Raw genomic sequence first — 17,330 nt, forward strand, 5'->3', positions numbered from 1 at the left:
AAGGTCAGAGAAATCCAGAGTCAGGGTTTAAAACTGTTTCTGTCACACAGCCTGTGCAGGGATTTAGTGCTAAAGAGCTGATGATGCTCCTGTGTGTACAGGTAGCCTGAAAGTCTCTTTAGTTGGTTCTGCAAGTCCCACCTGCCCTGGAGGTGATGGAGGAGCAGTCAGGCACCAGCTCAGCACAGCAGCCCCAATTCCCCCCCTCCTGAGCTGGAGAGCACCACTCTGTTTTCTTCCCCTCCCAAAGAGTTCAAAACAACCACACTGACAATATATACCTGGGGTGGAATTTATCCATCCAGATGCTTCAATAGCTGAATAACTACCAAATTCTGTCCTGGGACTTCACCACTTTCACTGGTAAAATACCCAACATGCAGTCAGACATGCAGCTACCTTGGCAGGCAACAAGGGAAAGCACTTCCAACATCCTGGTAAAATAGTCTAGGGGCATGTCTCTGGTCCCTGGCTGTGAAGCATTTGCTGCTGCTTTATTCTATTCCCAAAACTTTCTCTAACCTTTTATCTGTGAACATTTCAATGCTGGGGTGGGGTTTTTTTGCATGGAGAAGCATATTTGTGAAAAGCATGCCCCTTTTAATGCATGAATGGGTGAATCAATCTCTACCTTATTTTTAGCAATGCTTGCATCATAGAAAGTTTCCCATCTCTCTCCTGCCCCCTCCCCCACGTGTGGTAAACTTGCAAGGGCTCTCAAACCTGATTTCCTCCTCGTGCTGCTGGTGCTGAGCTGGGCTCCTGTCCCAGGGCTGGAGGTGGCTCTGGGCCTGCAGCCCCACATTCTTTCCCTGCTGGGAGCTGCTGCTGCAGCTGGCCAGGACACAAATCTGGTCATAGAATCATGGAATCATCAAATGCTTTGGGCTGGAAGGGACCCTAAAGATCATTTTTCTCCAACCTGCCATGGGCTTGGACACCTTTCATTATCCCAGGTTGCTCCAAGCCCCTCTCAGCCTGGCCTTGAGCACTCCCAGGGATGGGGCAGCCACAGCTGCTCTGGACAGCCTGTGCCAGGGCCTCAGCACCCTCCAGGGCCAGGAATTCCTTCCCAGGGTCTAGTCAGTCCAACCCTACCCTGTGTCAGTCTGTAGCCATGTCCCTTGTCCTGTCACTGCCTGCCCAAGTTAAAAGTTGCTCTCTGTCTCTTTTATAAGCTCACTTTAAACACTGGGAGGCTGAGACTCTGGTGGGTGATTGCTTTGCTCATGCACAAAATGTTCTGCTCTAGACCTGCAGGATTTTAGGTGTGTGTGATTTAAGGCAGCCCAGGGCTCAGGGATTCCACACAGGGACCTTCAGGGAGTGTGGCAGCTCTGCAGGACAGCATGGTCCCAGCCACACTCCCAGTCTCCTGCAGGGCCTGCCTGAGCTCACCAGGAGCTGCTCTGTGCCCAAGGTGCCTCCTGGGCTGCCAGGGAGGGCTGGTTAATGATTCACATGACAAAGGGACCTCCCCAGGCTGCCCCTGCACTTCACGGGGCTGGATTTGAGACCCATGACCTGGCACTCAGTCTTCCCTCTTCCCTCAGTGAGCTCTCAGCTGTCCCTGCCCCGCAGGTCAGTGCAGCAAAGCCTGTGCCAAAGGCAGTAGGAAATGTCCTCTTTGTTCCAGCCCCTTGGGCTGGGTCTTCCTCTCCTGCAGCCCAATATTCTCCTTGGCTCTGGCCCAGAAAATGAAGTTATTTCCCCAGAGCCAGCACAGCAGAGGGGTTTTCCAGGCAGTCAGTGCCTGTGGCTCTCACACACTGTCTCAGCCTCACTTGTATCCAAGTACACGTGATGCAATGATGTTAGACCCTTACAGCATGAAATACAGCAAATGAATCAAATATTCAGGGGAAAACCAGCTTGCTTTCCCCTTGCCTTCTGAATTGTGCCTGTGCTCTCTTTTTAGGCAGACCTGAGGTCTTTAACTAGGCCTTCACTGCTGCTCTGGTACCAAAGCCAGGGTTCTGCTGATAGAACACACACAGCAGGACTTGCTGTACAGGACTTTTCAGCACAGCCTTGCTCTGAGCCAGGTCTGAGCTGCAGATCATGGCAAGCACAAACCAGCCACCAGCACCAGGGCTCTCCTTCCCTGCCATGTGGGATTCCACCCACCAGCTGCACTTGGAAGAGGCTGGGGGGTAGAGCAAACTAAATTCTTTGTGCTTTCATGAGTCATGAAAAAACCCCTCCAACTGTCTCAACAGTGCATCTGTTTGGGTGTTTTCAAGGAAGCTGGAATGCATCCTCAGAGCTCTTCCATGAGAAAAAGTAAACATGTCATATATAAAACATTTTATTAAACAACATTTTATACAACACTTTATATACAAAAATAAAATGTACATGAAAAATAATCTTTTCCAGCTTAGTGATTTGATTCCTATCTATTACACACACACACACACACATTAGAACCTCTTCCATCCAGCACTTGCCTGCATATGCTGATCCAGAGGATCTGTGGGATGTTACAGCTTGTGTGCAGTACTGGAGGAATCCCCACAGAGTGCCAGAAGGAATCTACAAAAGGCATGGTAAAAATAAAGAGCTCTATCAGTGCAAAATTGTTCCATGCAGCAGCTCTTGAACTCCTCTGGGGAAAGGGACCAGGCATGTCTATGGAGAGAGCATCCTAGGAGTGCACCTGGGGAATGGACTAAGGTGGAAGCAAAGCCTAAACTGAATCTTCACATTTTAGTGGTCTATTTACAGAGTTGAAGGGTCTGAAAGATGAACTATGTGATGGAGTAAATCAAAGAAGAGATGGTCCATTAGCCTAATTTTTCTCCAGAAGTGTAATGACAGTTAAGCTCAACGTCACCAGTGTTGCACAGGTAAGCAGCAATCAGAACTAACAGTCAGAGACTTGTCTGCAGTGTCTCCTGTAAGCACTCTGTGGGTAAAGTGCTCATCCCAGCACACAGGGGGAGGATGGTAACCTGCTCCCCAGGCCTGTGGCACCCCACCAGGCCAGGCTCCATGGCACAGTGACATTCCAGCAGCAGCGAGGTGGGAGCTGCAGCTGAGCACCTTGAGCACCAGAGTCCTGCCAGCGAGATGGGCTCCTCGTGAACATTGATCGTGGTGGTTCTCATGCTACCCCTTCCAGGCCTACAGTTAAACGGAATACAAAAGCCACTTTCCTCCTTCAGTCAGTAACAAAAAAATTTCTTCCATTCTCTCCACACTTGTTGAAGCTTTGATCCAAGAGCAGTTTGTGGTTGGAGGAAGCCAAGAGTTTACAATCCACAGGGAATGACTTGCATGGTTGGCCTCACTGTGTCCAGCCAGGAGAGGTCTAGGTTTTTCTGGTCATAGAACCTGAAATCCATCTCTCCTAGAGAAAAGGAACCAAGTATGGGCACTGAATTAATGCAGCAAGAGCAAAATAGTGTATAGATATATTAAAAATAAATATCAAAAATTGAAAGATTTCTCAGATGAGACTAAATACTTTAGACTATTCTTTTCCTAAAACACATCAAACACTTTCTATTAAACTGTTTCATTTTAGCTATTGCTAGAGGGAATTCTACAGTTATATTCCAAGGAGTTCCTGAAAGCTGACCTAACCTACACATGTATAACCCTGAAATCTGCAGGCTTTGCTTACTGGAGGTGTTTTTGACTCTTCCTTTTTATCAACAAATTCCTTGCAGCCTTCCAACAGGCTGCTTGGGAATCTCAGAGCACAAGGATGCTGAATTCCACCATTTCCTTTGCTGCCTCCCAGTCAGTGCCTTACCAGCATCCCCCTGTGGCCCTGGCTGTCAGGGCAGCCCAGGAGCTGTACCTGATGTGGTGTCAATGTCCCCTTCCTGCTCCCTGTAGCCGTAGGTGCTGCACAGGCTCTGGGTGCCTGACTCGTTGGTCAGAAAGCCTTTCCCCCCAATGCTGGTGCTGTGCCAGTCCTGGGCTGGTCCAAGCAGCTGCAAGAGAACAAGGAGATGGTAAAAACTGCTCCTTCCTGCTGTGGGTGCAATGGTTACTTGCCATTAATCAGAAGACAGGGAAGCAATAAGATCAAGTTCTATTTTCTCATGCTAAGTTATATAAAATTTGTTTTGTCAGTTTAAAAAAAAAAAAAGTTCATGCAAAACAGCAAGGGCTGGAGCACCTTTTCATCTCTTCCTATCTTATCAGTGGGATGAGCGTGACATGTCTGGAAATGCAGATTAGGAGCTGAAGATGTCAGAGGTGGAGGGAAGGGCAAAACTGAAAAGTCCAGAGGATCATTGCAGACCCTAATACAACAACCTGAGGGCAAGGAAATGGCCTCAAGTTGTTCCAAGGGAAGTTTATATTGGGTGTTAGGGAAGAAATTTTCATGGAAAGGATTGTCAAGCATTGGAACAGGCTGTCCAGGGAAGTGGTGGACTCATCATCCCTGGAATTGTTCAAAAAGTGATGATATGGCACCTGAGGACATGGTTTAATGAACATGGTGGTGGTGCTGAGCTGATGATTGGACATTAATGGTTCTGTGATTCTATGAACCTCTAGTCCTAGCAGTACTCAGTAACTTCCTCTGACTTTCTCATGAAGGGTAAATATTTCCATTGGTGTGTCCTCTCCAGTTCATGTTTGCAAAGCAGCTTTCTTTCTATTTTTAATTTTTCAGGCTTCCTCATTAAGAAAGACTATGTTCAGCTCACATGAGACTGGATCAGATACCTGCTTCCCTTTCTTGGTACAAACATCAACTTTGGACAACTTTATTCTGACCAGAAAAGCTGCTTTTACCTTAAAAATATCCTGATTTATTTCCTCTTCATCTTCGTCTGTGACTGTTTTGTAAGCACATAAAAAAAAAAGGGAAGAAAACATAGATGTCAAGTTTTAGCCCTCATACTTCTGCTTCTTCACCACAAAACCTGCTTCATATTCCCTTGTCACACAACATGACCACTTTTTATTCACCCCAGACTCCTCACAGCCCTTCATCTATGATGCTCTTTAACAACTGCATGTGGAGGTGCAGGGCTCCAGCCAGCTCTGATGCCTCCCCAGGGCTCAACAGAGCAGAGCCCACTTGTTGTGGAAGGTGATGGGAGGAAGATGATTTGCACCCCCAGTGAAGAATCACTCTGATCTATCCACGTTAATTATTTATTTCAGTGGCAAGCATGGCTACCTCCACCATCTCTGCTGGAGCAGGAGGCATTTCAGACCCATGGGTAGGTGGCATGTGCCAGCTCTTCCCTTCTGGAAGAGCTGGTTGGTTTGGTAACTCCAAATTCCCAAAATCTATCAGGTGGGGGTTGTTTTTTCTACAAGGTAGCTCTTGTTTCTCCTGCTGGCCCAGGCCCTCCTTCATCCTGCTGCCTTGCCTCCAGCAGAGCAGTGAAAGACTGGGCTGGGAAAAAGGAAATGCTCACCCTCTGAGGAGGAAGCCAGGGGAGACACCTGGAGCTGGTAGAGGTCGTTGGTGCTGTCAGCCATGGTCACCTCCATTGGAGGCCTCCAGTCGCTCAGGGAGCCGCTCACCTCGCAGGAGGACAGGTCTGTGGGAGGCACCAGGGTTGGCACTCACAGGACAGACAGACAGACAGACAGCCCTCCTTCCTCCCTGCCAGGCTGGCACTGCAGCTGCCCCAGCCCCAGGACTCATCTTGGACCGTGGGTTTAGCACAAATGGCATTTTCCACCCTGCTCAGCCCTGAACCCTTTGTCTCACCTAAGGTGATGGCTGTGCTCTCCACCTCCACTTCCTGCCCTGCATAGTCGTGAATGGTGTAGCCACTGTGGTCATCTGGCAGAGGAGTGTTGGTTAAGCTTTCTGCTGACTCTTTCAGCCTTGTCTCTTCATAGCACTGAAAACAAGGGTAAGGCATGAAAGACTTGTCTAAGAACGTGCAAGTTCCCATATGAAAAAAGTTAAGAAAGAAAACCACCAAAACCTCTAGCTTCTAAAGCTGCCTCTACAGACACATACATACCTTTCTCTTGCTCTTGTTTCTTGCCTCTCTTGAAGACTTTGACTTCCTTTCTGTGAAATAAAATAAGACAAATGTGAGAAAAGGCTGCACATTTTAGGCAAGTGTGAGCTTTACAGCCTTGAAACCTGCTCAGCAAGCTCAACTACTGCCACCATCACCAGCCAGACCCCTGACTCCCTGATGCTGCCTTTGGGCATGTTTAAGGAATTTGGGATAAAATGAACTGTTTCTACAAGCTGTTCCCAGAAATGCCCAGTGAGCAAGCCCAGTAGCACCAGTGCTACCAACAGGTCAGTCACCCCCTGCTCACACAGAGCAGGACCTTTAAGAGCTGTTTAAGCAGTGGGTTGCCAAGGGTTTACCTTTCTTCTGGTGCTTTGTCAAGGGTGGCAGCATCCTGTAAACCCTGACAGCACTGGAGCCCTTGTTGATGCTTTTATCCTTCACTTCTTCAATGTCAGGCAGGGAATTCATGGCACAGCGGAAATTTGCCTTCCAGGTTTTTGGATCAGGATCTTTCTCACCTTCTTTATACCTTCCTATAAATAAGAGATGGGTTGTGTATTTTAGACTTCCCAGTGCTGGTTTTTCCCATGAAAAGATGCCAACATTCTCCTTTCTAACACATATACTAATAGTTAATCTAACTACCAGTGTAAGGCAAGGCAAAAGAAAGCCTTGCTCAAGCCAGTCATGTGAGTGATGGGAATGCAAAGGCAGCACCCACCTGTGTGAATGGCCCAGCTCCTGAAAAGGCAGGCATCCTTCTCCATGTCCCAGCCATGCTTAGCTGCGTGTTTCCATGGGATTTGGAAGATCCTCTTATCCTGAAATTTAACCAATAGAGGTTTGAATTAAAAAGGAAATGTCACATGCCAGTTTGGAATGATGGATTTAACCAAAGTTCCCAGTTGCAGTTCAGAAATGTTCTAACACCCCCTGCTCTGTATTTTAGAGCAGGAGGGTTATAACTATTGGCATATAACTACAGTGGCTATTTAATCTATATTTTAATTAAATAGCCATGGTTCCACCTATTTTGTTCATGGCATTTAAGGCTTTTTATGATTTCTGAAATTGGGAAAAAAACCCAAAGGTACTACAATACAGTAGAAGTGAGCAATATTATCAATTTTATCTCCAAATAATTTCAATACATTGCATCAAACCTATTAGTATTTCCTAAATAATAACATTTTTTCTAGATAAACTTTGTCAGAGAATCCCCTTTTTTCAGTTGCCCATAATATCCTGCAGAAATCCTACAAAAAATGTAGCTTAAATATCCTCTTGGGGTGGATATGGAAACTTCAGAGACTTGGTTCAATAAGCTCAATGATCTCGACCTGTGCTACACCCTGGTAACAGGGATATGCCTTACAGAACAAAAAAATGCAACATTTCTTCCAGGCTGGATCTTAAAAATGGAAGCAACTGGAGTGTAACAGCAGCTGCTTATCTGGAACAGGAGGTGACTTGGCTCAATGAGCAGCAGGAGTTAAAAGAGATTTTGAAGGTTTCTTCATTCTCCAACATACCCAGAATGCTTTCATTGCAATTTATCATTCCCCTCCTGGGAATTTTCTGAGGGAAAAATGGAACTACTCCACTGTGTACCAAGCAGAGCTATCTTTTCTGCAAACAAAAGCTGTTGCTTTTTAAGCATAATGCTGGCAGGTTTTCTTCATGTCTTTTCCTTCATGATCTTGACTCGTGTTTAGTGTCATTTAAGAACAAGGAATATTAATGCTATACAAGTAGTACTACTAATGATGTTAATAGTACAAAGCAGCCTCACCTTGTTAATCCATATCAGTCCAGGTATTTGATTGGAATCAATCTGCATTTCCAACCACGGCCTCATGCGCATTCTTGACACCGGCATGTTGGCTGTGCAAGGAGTGACAAACAGGTCAGACAAACTCTCATCGCAGTTTTAACACTCTGCAGCGTCGCCCCTCCCATGCCGCCTGTGCTCAGCATCACCACTGCGCTACCCAGAGCCACTTTTCAGAGTCTAAACTCGCTCAGTGCCTCTCAGCCTCTCCTGGAGGGAAGCGCTTCCTGCTCCGCCTGGCTCGGCTCCAAAGCAGGGCTCAGGTTTGGAATTCGGCGGAGGGGCCGATGGCAGCACTGGGTGCTCAGCCCGTGCTGCGTGGGGAGCTCGGCTGGGACCGCTCAGGCCTGGGGAGCCCGATGCCGAGCCCATTTTCGAGCTCGTTCTGGGTCCCGCCAGCAGCGCCACCGGGTGCGGGTGTCCCCCCGCTCCACAGCCACCGACTGCAAAATCCTCTCCTAAAAAGTTTATTATTAATTAAGTTGCGCAAGGCAGGGGCAGCGGTGCTGCTGCAGGTGGGGATCCCCAGTCCCACCGCGACCCGTCCCGAGCAGCGCCGCGAGCACCGGCCCTCCCGGCGCTTCCTTCGCACAAATAATTTCCTGTTTGCGGTGTTTTCCCAAGACACACGGCCCAAGATAGCCCCAAGATCGCGTTACTAACTTTCACCAGCAACCCGCTCGGCGGAGTGCCGGAGAGCGCCCGCCCCGGGCCAGGGTGCGCCAAGAGCTGCCCCGAGCAGCGGGGCTCGGGCCGCCCGCTCCGCTCCGCCGGGGCTCAGCGGCCGAGAGGAGCCGAGCCCGGCCCCGCGGCTCCGCACGGACAGCCCGGCCCGGCCCAGCCTGTCCCCCGGGGCTTGTGCTGCCCGCTGGAGGATGCGCGGTGCCCACCCCGCCGGCTGCGGGGCAGTGCCCCCGCTCCGCCTCCACAACTGCTCCGCTCACTGGGGCCGGCGCTGCCGCCTCTCGAGCAGCGGAGCTCAGCGGCGCCGAGCCCCTGGCACCGCTCCCCGGGACCCTGCGGGGCGCCTGCCTTCCCCTGGAGCCTCCGTGCTGCGCACAGCGGGGGCTAGCGGCGGACGGGATAAGACAGGATGGGATGGGATAGGGTAGGATAAGATGGGATGGGATAAGGTAGATAGAACAGGATAGGATGGGAAAGGGTGGATAGAATAGGATGGGATAGGTTGGAGCAGGACCCACCTGCTGTGCCCTGCAGTGCCGAGCTGTGGCTCTCCGGCCGACGCGCACCCTCCGCCCGCCGCCCGGCTCTGGCAGCCGCGGGCCGCGCCCGCGGGTATAACGCGGCGGCTCCGGGATTCCCCGCGCCCGGGCCCGGCCGCCGCCCGGCCAATCCGCGCCGCCGCCAGGGGTGGACGCGCCCGTCATTGGCGGCCGCCGCGGCATCACTTCGGGGAAATCACGCTGTTGTAGCACCAGCGGCTCGGGGGGCGCGGCTCCCCCGCTGCCGGGCCCGCCCCGCCCGCCCGCGCTTCCCCGCCGGATCCTGCGCCGCCCGGGATCCAGCGCCGAGCCCCTGTCCCAACGAGGGAGCCACTGTCTATGCCGTGGAGGGTTCTAGTCCCTGTCCCACCGGAGGATCCACTTTCTATCCCATGCAGGGATCTAGTCCCTGTCCCAGTGAAGGAGCCACTTTCTATCCCATGCAGGGATCTAGTTCCTGTCCCACAGGACCCCTTCCCATGAGGGACCCTGTCCCCAGAGCACTCAAGGGATCTAGTCCCTGTCCCACAGAGATCTCCAGTCCCTGTCCCATGGAGGGACCCAGTCCCCGTTCTCCCAAGGGACCCAGACCCGTCCCGCAGGGATATCCTGTTCCCTTCCCAGCCCCCTTTTCAGGAAGAGACGGTGGAGTCGCCAGAGCAATTCCTGTGCACATCACGGTGCACCTAAACCAGGGACCAGCCTGTGCCAGGTACCCGCCTGGCCTCAGCACAGCAGCGGCAGGACAAGGGGAATGGCTTCATGCTTAACAGAAGGATAGGTTCTGATTAGATATTAAAAAGAAATTCTTGCCTGTGAGGGTGGTGACACCCTGCAACAGGTTGCCCAGAGAGGATGTTCTGTCCCTGGAAGTGTTCAAGGATAGTTTGGATGGGGCTTGAAGCAACCTGCTGTGGTGGAAGGTGTCCTTATGGCAAGGTGTTGGCACCTTTAAGGTCCCTTCCAATCCAAAACACCCTGGGATTCTGTGATAAATAATGACCAGTGGTATTGTCCCCTCTTATCCCTCCCGGAGGAAGCCTGGGGAAGGGAAATGGCAGCATGGCAGAAGGATACTGAAACCATCAGGATTTCTCTTCAGTCCACTGTAACTGCATGACAGGGAGATTTGATTTTCACCCAATGACTTCAGGGTGCATTCCATTCAGCAGAATATTCAAGCATATTTAATTACTTCCATAATTTGAAGGAAGGTTTGTAGTCATATGCAACAGGAATTTATACTGGGGAGAGGTACAAAGATGCATGGGCAGCTGAGATGGGAGTGTGACACCCACCACACTGTCTGTTCTGGCAAGTTTTCTTCTTTCAATATAAAGATAAAACAAAAGCCCCAACCTGGTTTTAACTGCAGAGAAACACCCTGTAGGAGTCCCATGCTTTCTCTTAACTAATGGTTTTTTGTCTGCTTGACACACTTAACTTGTGGTGGATCCTCCAGTCGGGCCTTTATGCTGAGAGAGGCACCATCCACCACCGAGATTTCACTGTAGATAAAGATACAACATATTAGGTAAATTAAAAAATAATCAGAGAAGGAGAGATACTAGGTAGTACTAGACAAATAGAAGCCAACATAAACATAGCCTGAAAAGACAGAAGATATTTGATGTTTCAGTGTAAATATCATCTACAAAAATCGTCACACCACCTCTTATACAACATAAATATTGACAAAAAAAGATTATGTTTTTGAATTACAACCTCTCATGGTTTGCTTTCCTTGCTCACCCAGCTTTAGAAAAAATGAATTCTGAGCTTCCTGGTTTCATGGGCCAAGGTCTGCACGCACCAAATGTATCAAACACCTTAAATAACTGAATTTTGAACAGTAACTTTTTTTTTTGATCCATTATTTCAGTACTCTTGAGACCCTTCCTGGCTTTTTAGTCTATCTTGACAGGAATTGACATCAGACACCAAATAAATTGACCAAGAATAGAAATACATGAAGGAAAGTTAACAGCCCCACCCCTCAATCTCCTCTTCTTTCCCCGGGTTTAAACCCATGCAGATCCTACTTAATGACACCTAATTGACCTTTCTATTTGTGTCCTGTCCCACATCTGCATGGCACGTTTCCATGGGGCAGGGCCTGCCCAGCCTGGGATGCCTTATGCCTGTTTGTTTTTTTGCTATCTTTCTGCTGAAACAAGGAAATAACTTGTGTCTCCGCAGTGTTATTGAGTGTCAGGCTCCCTCACAGCACTTACAAAGCCTTCTCCTTATTAAACTGACTCCTTCCTCTCATTTATCTCACTGCACTAACCACCCTTTCAGCAGCTTGCCGTAGGTAACAAGAATATACACTTAAATTTGTCATGTATAAAAGTATAATGAAGGAATAATCTCAGGGAGTCATTACATGGTTGGCCATAAAGCCCTTCTGCTCCACCCAGTTAATCACCCAAGAACTTCCATAATGTCAACATCTTTATTCTCTGCAGAATCATAGCCCTGCTCCAGCCTTATCTGACAGGTGTCTTATCTTGGACACCTTTTTTTCATATTCCCTCCATGAATTACTATTTCCCTTGTTTTATCAGTAAGCTGAGACACAGAGAAGCAGATCACTGACATGTTTTATCACATTTACTTGATCCAGTGGCATCCCAATCTAGGATTGTTGAATGCAGAAATAATATCTAATAGTATCTTTATTTAAAACCAAATTCAATCCCAAACTGATCCTCCAGCAAGTTGTGTTTGTTGTCCCATAACACACGCCTCTCCCTCTCAGCCAGTGCCCTGAGATAAAGAGGAAAACTGGAATTTAAGTGATACCAAAAAGGTGACCTGGATGACATCAGCCATGGAGCTCCTGGCATGGCCTCCAAGGAGGGAGGTTATGGATCAGACACAGAGGCTCAAACAGGGCTCTTTTTTCTCTGGCATCATTGCTCTTCTTGTTTAAGCAGCTCAGGGTGGCTCTGATCCTCTGCTAATGGAAGAAATCGTGGTTAATGTAGAACCCTGTGTGCCATGGGGTGAACCTGAGGCTCTGAACATCCAGGAACACTTTGAGGAGCTGGAAGGTAAAGGGCAGAAAACCAGCACACCTCAGGGCAGGCATGCTTGCCAAGGTGGGCACAGACTGAAGAGCTACATTCACCTCCAGGTGAGCCTCAGGTTCTAAATCTCTAAGGTGTCTTGGGGGAAAGAGCTTGAGCTTGTCCCAAGAGCTCCTGACAGTCTTTGCTTTGAAGATTTTCCCTTCCCCTGTGAAGCCAGCCAGGGGAGAAGGTCCCCAGTGGGGAATGTGTGCTCTGACCAGGGGGAGATGGGGACAGGGAGGGCTGGGCTTGGGGCTGCCACAGAAAGCTGCCTCTGGTGACCTGGTGGTGAGCCCAGGGAGGCAGCAGAGCCCATTCTGCATGCCCAGGCAGTAACTGGAGGGGGGAGTGAACAACCACAGGATGGGGCAGGGGTTTGTGGAGGGGAAGAGTTGGAGCACTGTGAGAGGGAGCCTCTTATCTCTTTCCTTGTGGCCCTGGCTGTTTCCTTCCATCTCTGCATCAGGACCTTCCCATGCCCACCAGGCTCAGCAGCCCTTGCAGACCCCACACTGTGAAGGTTTGTTTGTTCCTCTTTTCCACCTGCTTTAAGAGAAACCTGCTTAAATTCAAGCCCTCTCCAATTTCCCCTCACACCCCACCTGCCTCTGTCTCCTTTCCCCATCAACACAAAAACAAACCTTCCTTTTTGCAGTGGGACTTAAAAAATGGGTGCAGAGCTGTTCCTATAACCCAAACATTGCCATGGTTCCTCACTAAGGAGCACCCAACTGCTGTCACAGTTTGGTGACCGAGGTCATCTGTGGGCAGGAAATGCTTCTTCCTCCCAAGGGCTTTCCAGGTAGCAAGGGGTTAATGCAGAGTGAGTTTTTTTAGGAACAGGGATGGAGTATCAGCCTTAAAAACTGCCAAGGGGCAGCCAACCAAAACGAGCTGCTTCTGGGTCAGAAGCCATGAGGGTTCAGGGCTAGCTGCAAGCTGTTTCCATTTCTTATAAATGCCTATTTTACAGAAAGGAACTCTGGCTGAAGCACATGCAGGAGAATGAATGTCAGAAATGTTGAAACCCTGCCCAGCTGGCATGATGTAATCCCTGCAAGTGCTCTGATCTGCAGGCTACAATAAATAGATGTGGGGATGGGCCGGTTACAGTTTCCTGGAATTGGAAAGGCCTAGCTCAAGACTCCAAATGATCCCAGGTTTTTTTCCCAATGATAACACAGCAAATTTTTTAATTAGACCAAACAAGATTGTTTGCTTGTTTTGGTGGGAATAAAGGAAATTGCAAAAACTTTATTTGTGATCTTGGACTTTCCACGCTCCTTGAAGGAGGACACAGACATGTCATGAACAATTTGCTGTGGGAAGCTCTGTGGGCTGCAGGCAGCTCTGGCAGTTTTGCTGACAAGGGTGCAGACCTGCAGCAGCCTGAGCTCCTTAAAAAGGCCAAAGAGACCTGGAATCTCCCACTGGCACAGCAGAGCAGCTGTGGGACACTCACGGGGCTGTGCTGCCCTGGAGTCCTGCCCTCCTGGCCACTGACCCCCCAAATCAAATGGGAATCTCTGCACTTGAGGCTGCTGGAGTCCTGCCAGTGAAGCTGGGGCTGAGATCAGTGGAAAAAATGCAAATTGTGTCTTCAAGTTCCCTAATTTGCCCTTAGAGTGTCCATCTGAGAGTGTGAATGGACCTGCAGGGCAGGAGTGAAGCCAAAGGGACGAGCAGCACGTGGCACAGGGCTGGCTGTGCCTCTCATCTGGCCCTGCCTGGGAAAGTTTGCTCCATCCTGGACTGATTGGAAAAGGTGCCAAAGGTCCCAGCTGTGGGCAGGGAAGGACAGGCAGTGCCTGTGGCAGTGCTGCTGTGCCTCCAGCCCTCCTCAGGGGTGGGCAGGGGCTGCTGGGGGCTCAGGGAGGGCACCCCACGTCCTGGCCACCCCCTCCTGCTGCCCTCCAGCAGCTGGAACAGGCCAGCAGGGACATCCTGGGGATGGACCCAGCCCTCCAGGAGAGTGAGGGCAAGTGGAGGCTGCAGAGCAGTGACCTGTGAGTGTTTCACCTCTGCTTCATCTTGGAAAGAGCATCCATAAAGCCTGCTTTGTTTGAAATAGGCTGTCCTGTGCTTGTGCAAAGAGGGTGCCAAGAGGAAGTGGAGGCAGGATGCAGTGGGAAGGGGGCTGGTCCCAACTGGGACCATGGATGAGCACCAGGATGGGACCTGGGCTGAGCTGGGCTGCTGCTCCCAGTGCTGAGGGCAGCCATGGTGGCATGAAAGGCCTTGTAGGACCATAGCAAAGAATGAAAATCATGAGCTAAAACATCTGAGTTGTATTACCTATATTTTAATTATTGATTGGCTTTTAACCTTGATGCCAGCTGCAAACATCTCTGCCCAGACACAGTCTGTGAGGGAGAACAGCAGCCTTAACAGATAATACCACAAATTGCATAAGCAAGGCTCAGATTTAGTGCTTGAAGAACATCTGCCTGAGGCAGGTGTGGGGCTCCTGTCCTGCTGGGGCCAGAGCAGTCACAGCTGTCACTTCTGGCTCTTGCTTTTTGATGCTCTCAAAGGGGGTGCTGTAAGCACTGGTTGTGTCCCCCCAAGAACAAGGAAAAGCCAAGTGACAGCTCCATCCAGCTGGGTGCTGCAGGAGGGAGCTGGGACTCAGCTGAGCCAATGCTGAGGGACAGTGGCTGATCTGCAAGGAGGGAAGGACCCCGTGCAACCTTCTCCCAGCCAAGGAATGGGGACCCCTTGAGCAGCACCCAGCGAGGGGGACCCTGGGGAAGGGACCAGTTGTCCCACACGACTCCTTGTTCAAGCTCATCGCCTTCCCCTGTTTGGTGGGAGTGACTTTTTCTGAAATAAACACGGATTTAATTTTTTTATTATTATTTTTAACATCCTCTGCAGTCCCAGTGGAGATTCCCAGCCACCAATTCACCAGCTGTGGCTGAAATCTCCGATCAGAGGGGTTTTGTTGTCCCCTCCCTTTGGCTTTGGGGTTTTTTGGTCCCACCTTCTTTTTTTTTGTGTGCAGCTGGTTTTTTTTGTATCCCCTTTTTTCTGTCCCTCTTTATTTTATGTCCTCCCTTTTTTCGTGACCCTCTTTTTTACGTCCCTCCTTCTTTTCCCTTTTTCATTGCCTGCTTCTTTCATCCCCTCTTCTTTTTTCTCCCCTTTTTGCCCTGCCTTTTTTTGCCCTCCTTTTTCTTTAATCCTTCCCCCCTTCGTCTTCGTTCTTTCCCCTTTATTTTCGTGTCGCCGTTGTTTGTGTGTTTCTATTTATTAATTTATATAGTTAGTTAGTTAGTCAGATAGTTTTATCTAGTTAGTTAATTAGTTAGGCAGTCAGTCAGTTTGTTAGATAGTTTATTTATTTAGTTAGTTAGTTAGGCAGTCAGTTAGTTAGATAGTCAGTCAGTTAATCAGTCAGATAGTTTATTTATTTATTTATTTATTTAGTTAGTTAGTTAGTTAGTTAGGCAGTTAGTCAGATAGTTTATTTATTTATTTGTTTATTTATTTATTTGTTTATTTATTTATTTAGTTAGGCAGTTAGTTAGATTGTTTAGTTAGTTAGTTAGGCAGTTAGGTAGTTAGGCAGTCAGTTAATCAGTCAGATAATTTATTTATTTATTTATTTAGTTAGTTAGTTAGTTAGTTAGTTAGGCAGTTAGGCAGTTAGGCAGTCAGTTAGATAGTCAGTCAGTTCGAGAAATTATTTATTTATTTATGTATTTACGTATTTAAGTAGGTAGGTAGGTAGGTAGTCAGTCAGTCAGTCAGTCAGTCAGTCAGTTAGTTAGTTGGTTGGTTAGTTAGTTATGTCTTTCCGATGTCCCCGACCCTCGGTCCCCTCCCGGCTCATCCCCGCTCTCCCGGTCCCCTCCCACCCGCTCCCTGCCGGTCCCGCCCAGTTTCGGTTTCCCGCGGGAGCGGTTTCCGGGAATCGGCGCTGCGCGGCGCGGCCGCGGGGGGGCGCTGCGGGGCCGGCTCGGGAGCTCGGGGTGAGAAACGCGAATTTTATCATCGGCTTTTGGCAAATATTGAAATGGATATTCTATGTGTTATGTTAGAAAGTTATGGTGTATTAATCTTCTTAAGTAATGCTTATTGACATTTTAATAGTATGGTAAATGTAGTTTTGTGGTTAAAATGTAACTTTCGTAGTTAATATATAAACTACGTATATGGGATATTTTTTCAAAGAAAGGAATGAGCTACTCGCACCAGACAGCAACCACAGGACACCTAAGTCTTTCAGAGAAAAAGAATTTATTGCTCCATTATCAGAAGAAACTAACTTCATCCCACTTTGCTCAGCCCTGAAGATGCCGTCAGGATTAAGGTGAAGAAGCTGACACTGACCAGAGAGAATCCTGTGTTTGAATGGAATTTATTCATTATGGATGAGATGTAGGAATATGCAACGGGCTTTTAAGGGTTAATCCTCTGTTAACGTGTGTCCTTTTCGGGCTTATTTTGCCCAGAAAAAGGTACCCGGACCGTCCGTAACTCTTTGTTTTTGTTGTCTCGTATTGTCCTAAATCTTAATTGTCCAAAATTTTATTACTCTAACTATATTACTATTTTATAACCATTTTATTACTATTAAACTTTTAAAATTTTAAAAACGAGTGATTGGCGTTTTTCACACCCGGGGATCTCGGGATGCTCGGGAATTCCAGCGCCGTGCCGGGAAATCCCCGCGGGGCACCGGGGCTGCTCCTGCCCTGAGTCCCGGGGCCGCTCCGGCACCCTCTCCGTGCGCTGACCCTGGCAGAAGGAAACCAGATTTGGTTTGGGATGAGTAATGCTGCTCGCGGGGTCAATTCAAGTGTGAAAGGGAAGTAGGAAAGGTTATTTGAAGTTACAGTGTTGTTTCACGTTAAGGGTATGCTGTTTTCCCTGGCCGTGCTAGACAAGATGACTTATATGTAAAAGACAAAAAATGCATATAATATTATGTCTGAATTATATAATAGACGTTATTAATTATATATTAGATGTTCAAAAAATATAGTTTAGAACTCCCTGGAAAAAATATATATACATATTATATATATAGTATAATATAGCAGATATACTATGTTGTTATATATAGTATAACACAGATATACCATACCATACCAATTATATATAGTATAACATATACATTAGCATATACTATATACTTTTATAGTATAACACACTATAGTATACACTTAAAATACAATAAATAATTATACATAATCCAGCACATATTTGTACTAGCTATATGATTTCTTTTTCCCTG

General features: G+C 48.3%; 1 protein-coding gene across 1 annotated transcript; it reads right to left on the bottom strand.

Annotated features, from left to right (window-relative positions):
- Positions 1-2,292: 2,292 nt before the first annotated feature.
- IRF1 (interferon regulatory factor 1) lies at positions 2,293-9,093 on the bottom strand. Its single transcript, XM_064724856.1, has 10 exons — positions 8,994-9,093; positions 7,753-7,844; positions 6,682-6,781; positions 6,317-6,493; positions 5,955-6,004; positions 5,693-5,828; positions 5,394-5,519; positions 4,759-4,802; positions 3,809-3,944; positions 2,293-3,352 (listed from the first exon to the last, which is right to left on the bottom strand). The coding sequence occupies exons 2-10, from the start codon at positions 7,837-7,839 to the stop codon at positions 3,255-3,257; spliced, it is 954 nt and encodes a 317-aa protein (XP_064580926.1). The 5' UTR covers positions 7,840-7,844; positions 8,994-9,093; the 3' UTR covers positions 2,293-3,254.
- Between the last annotated feature and the right edge of the window lie 8,237 nt (positions 9,094-17,330).

This window comes from Zonotrichia leucophrys, chromosome 13 (genome assembly GCF_028769735.1).
Source record: "Zonotrichia leucophrys gambelii isolate GWCS_2022_RI chromosome 13, RI_Zleu_2.0, whole genome shotgun sequence".
NCBI lineage: Eukaryota > Metazoa > Chordata > Aves > Passeriformes > Passerellidae > Zonotrichia > Zonotrichia leucophrys.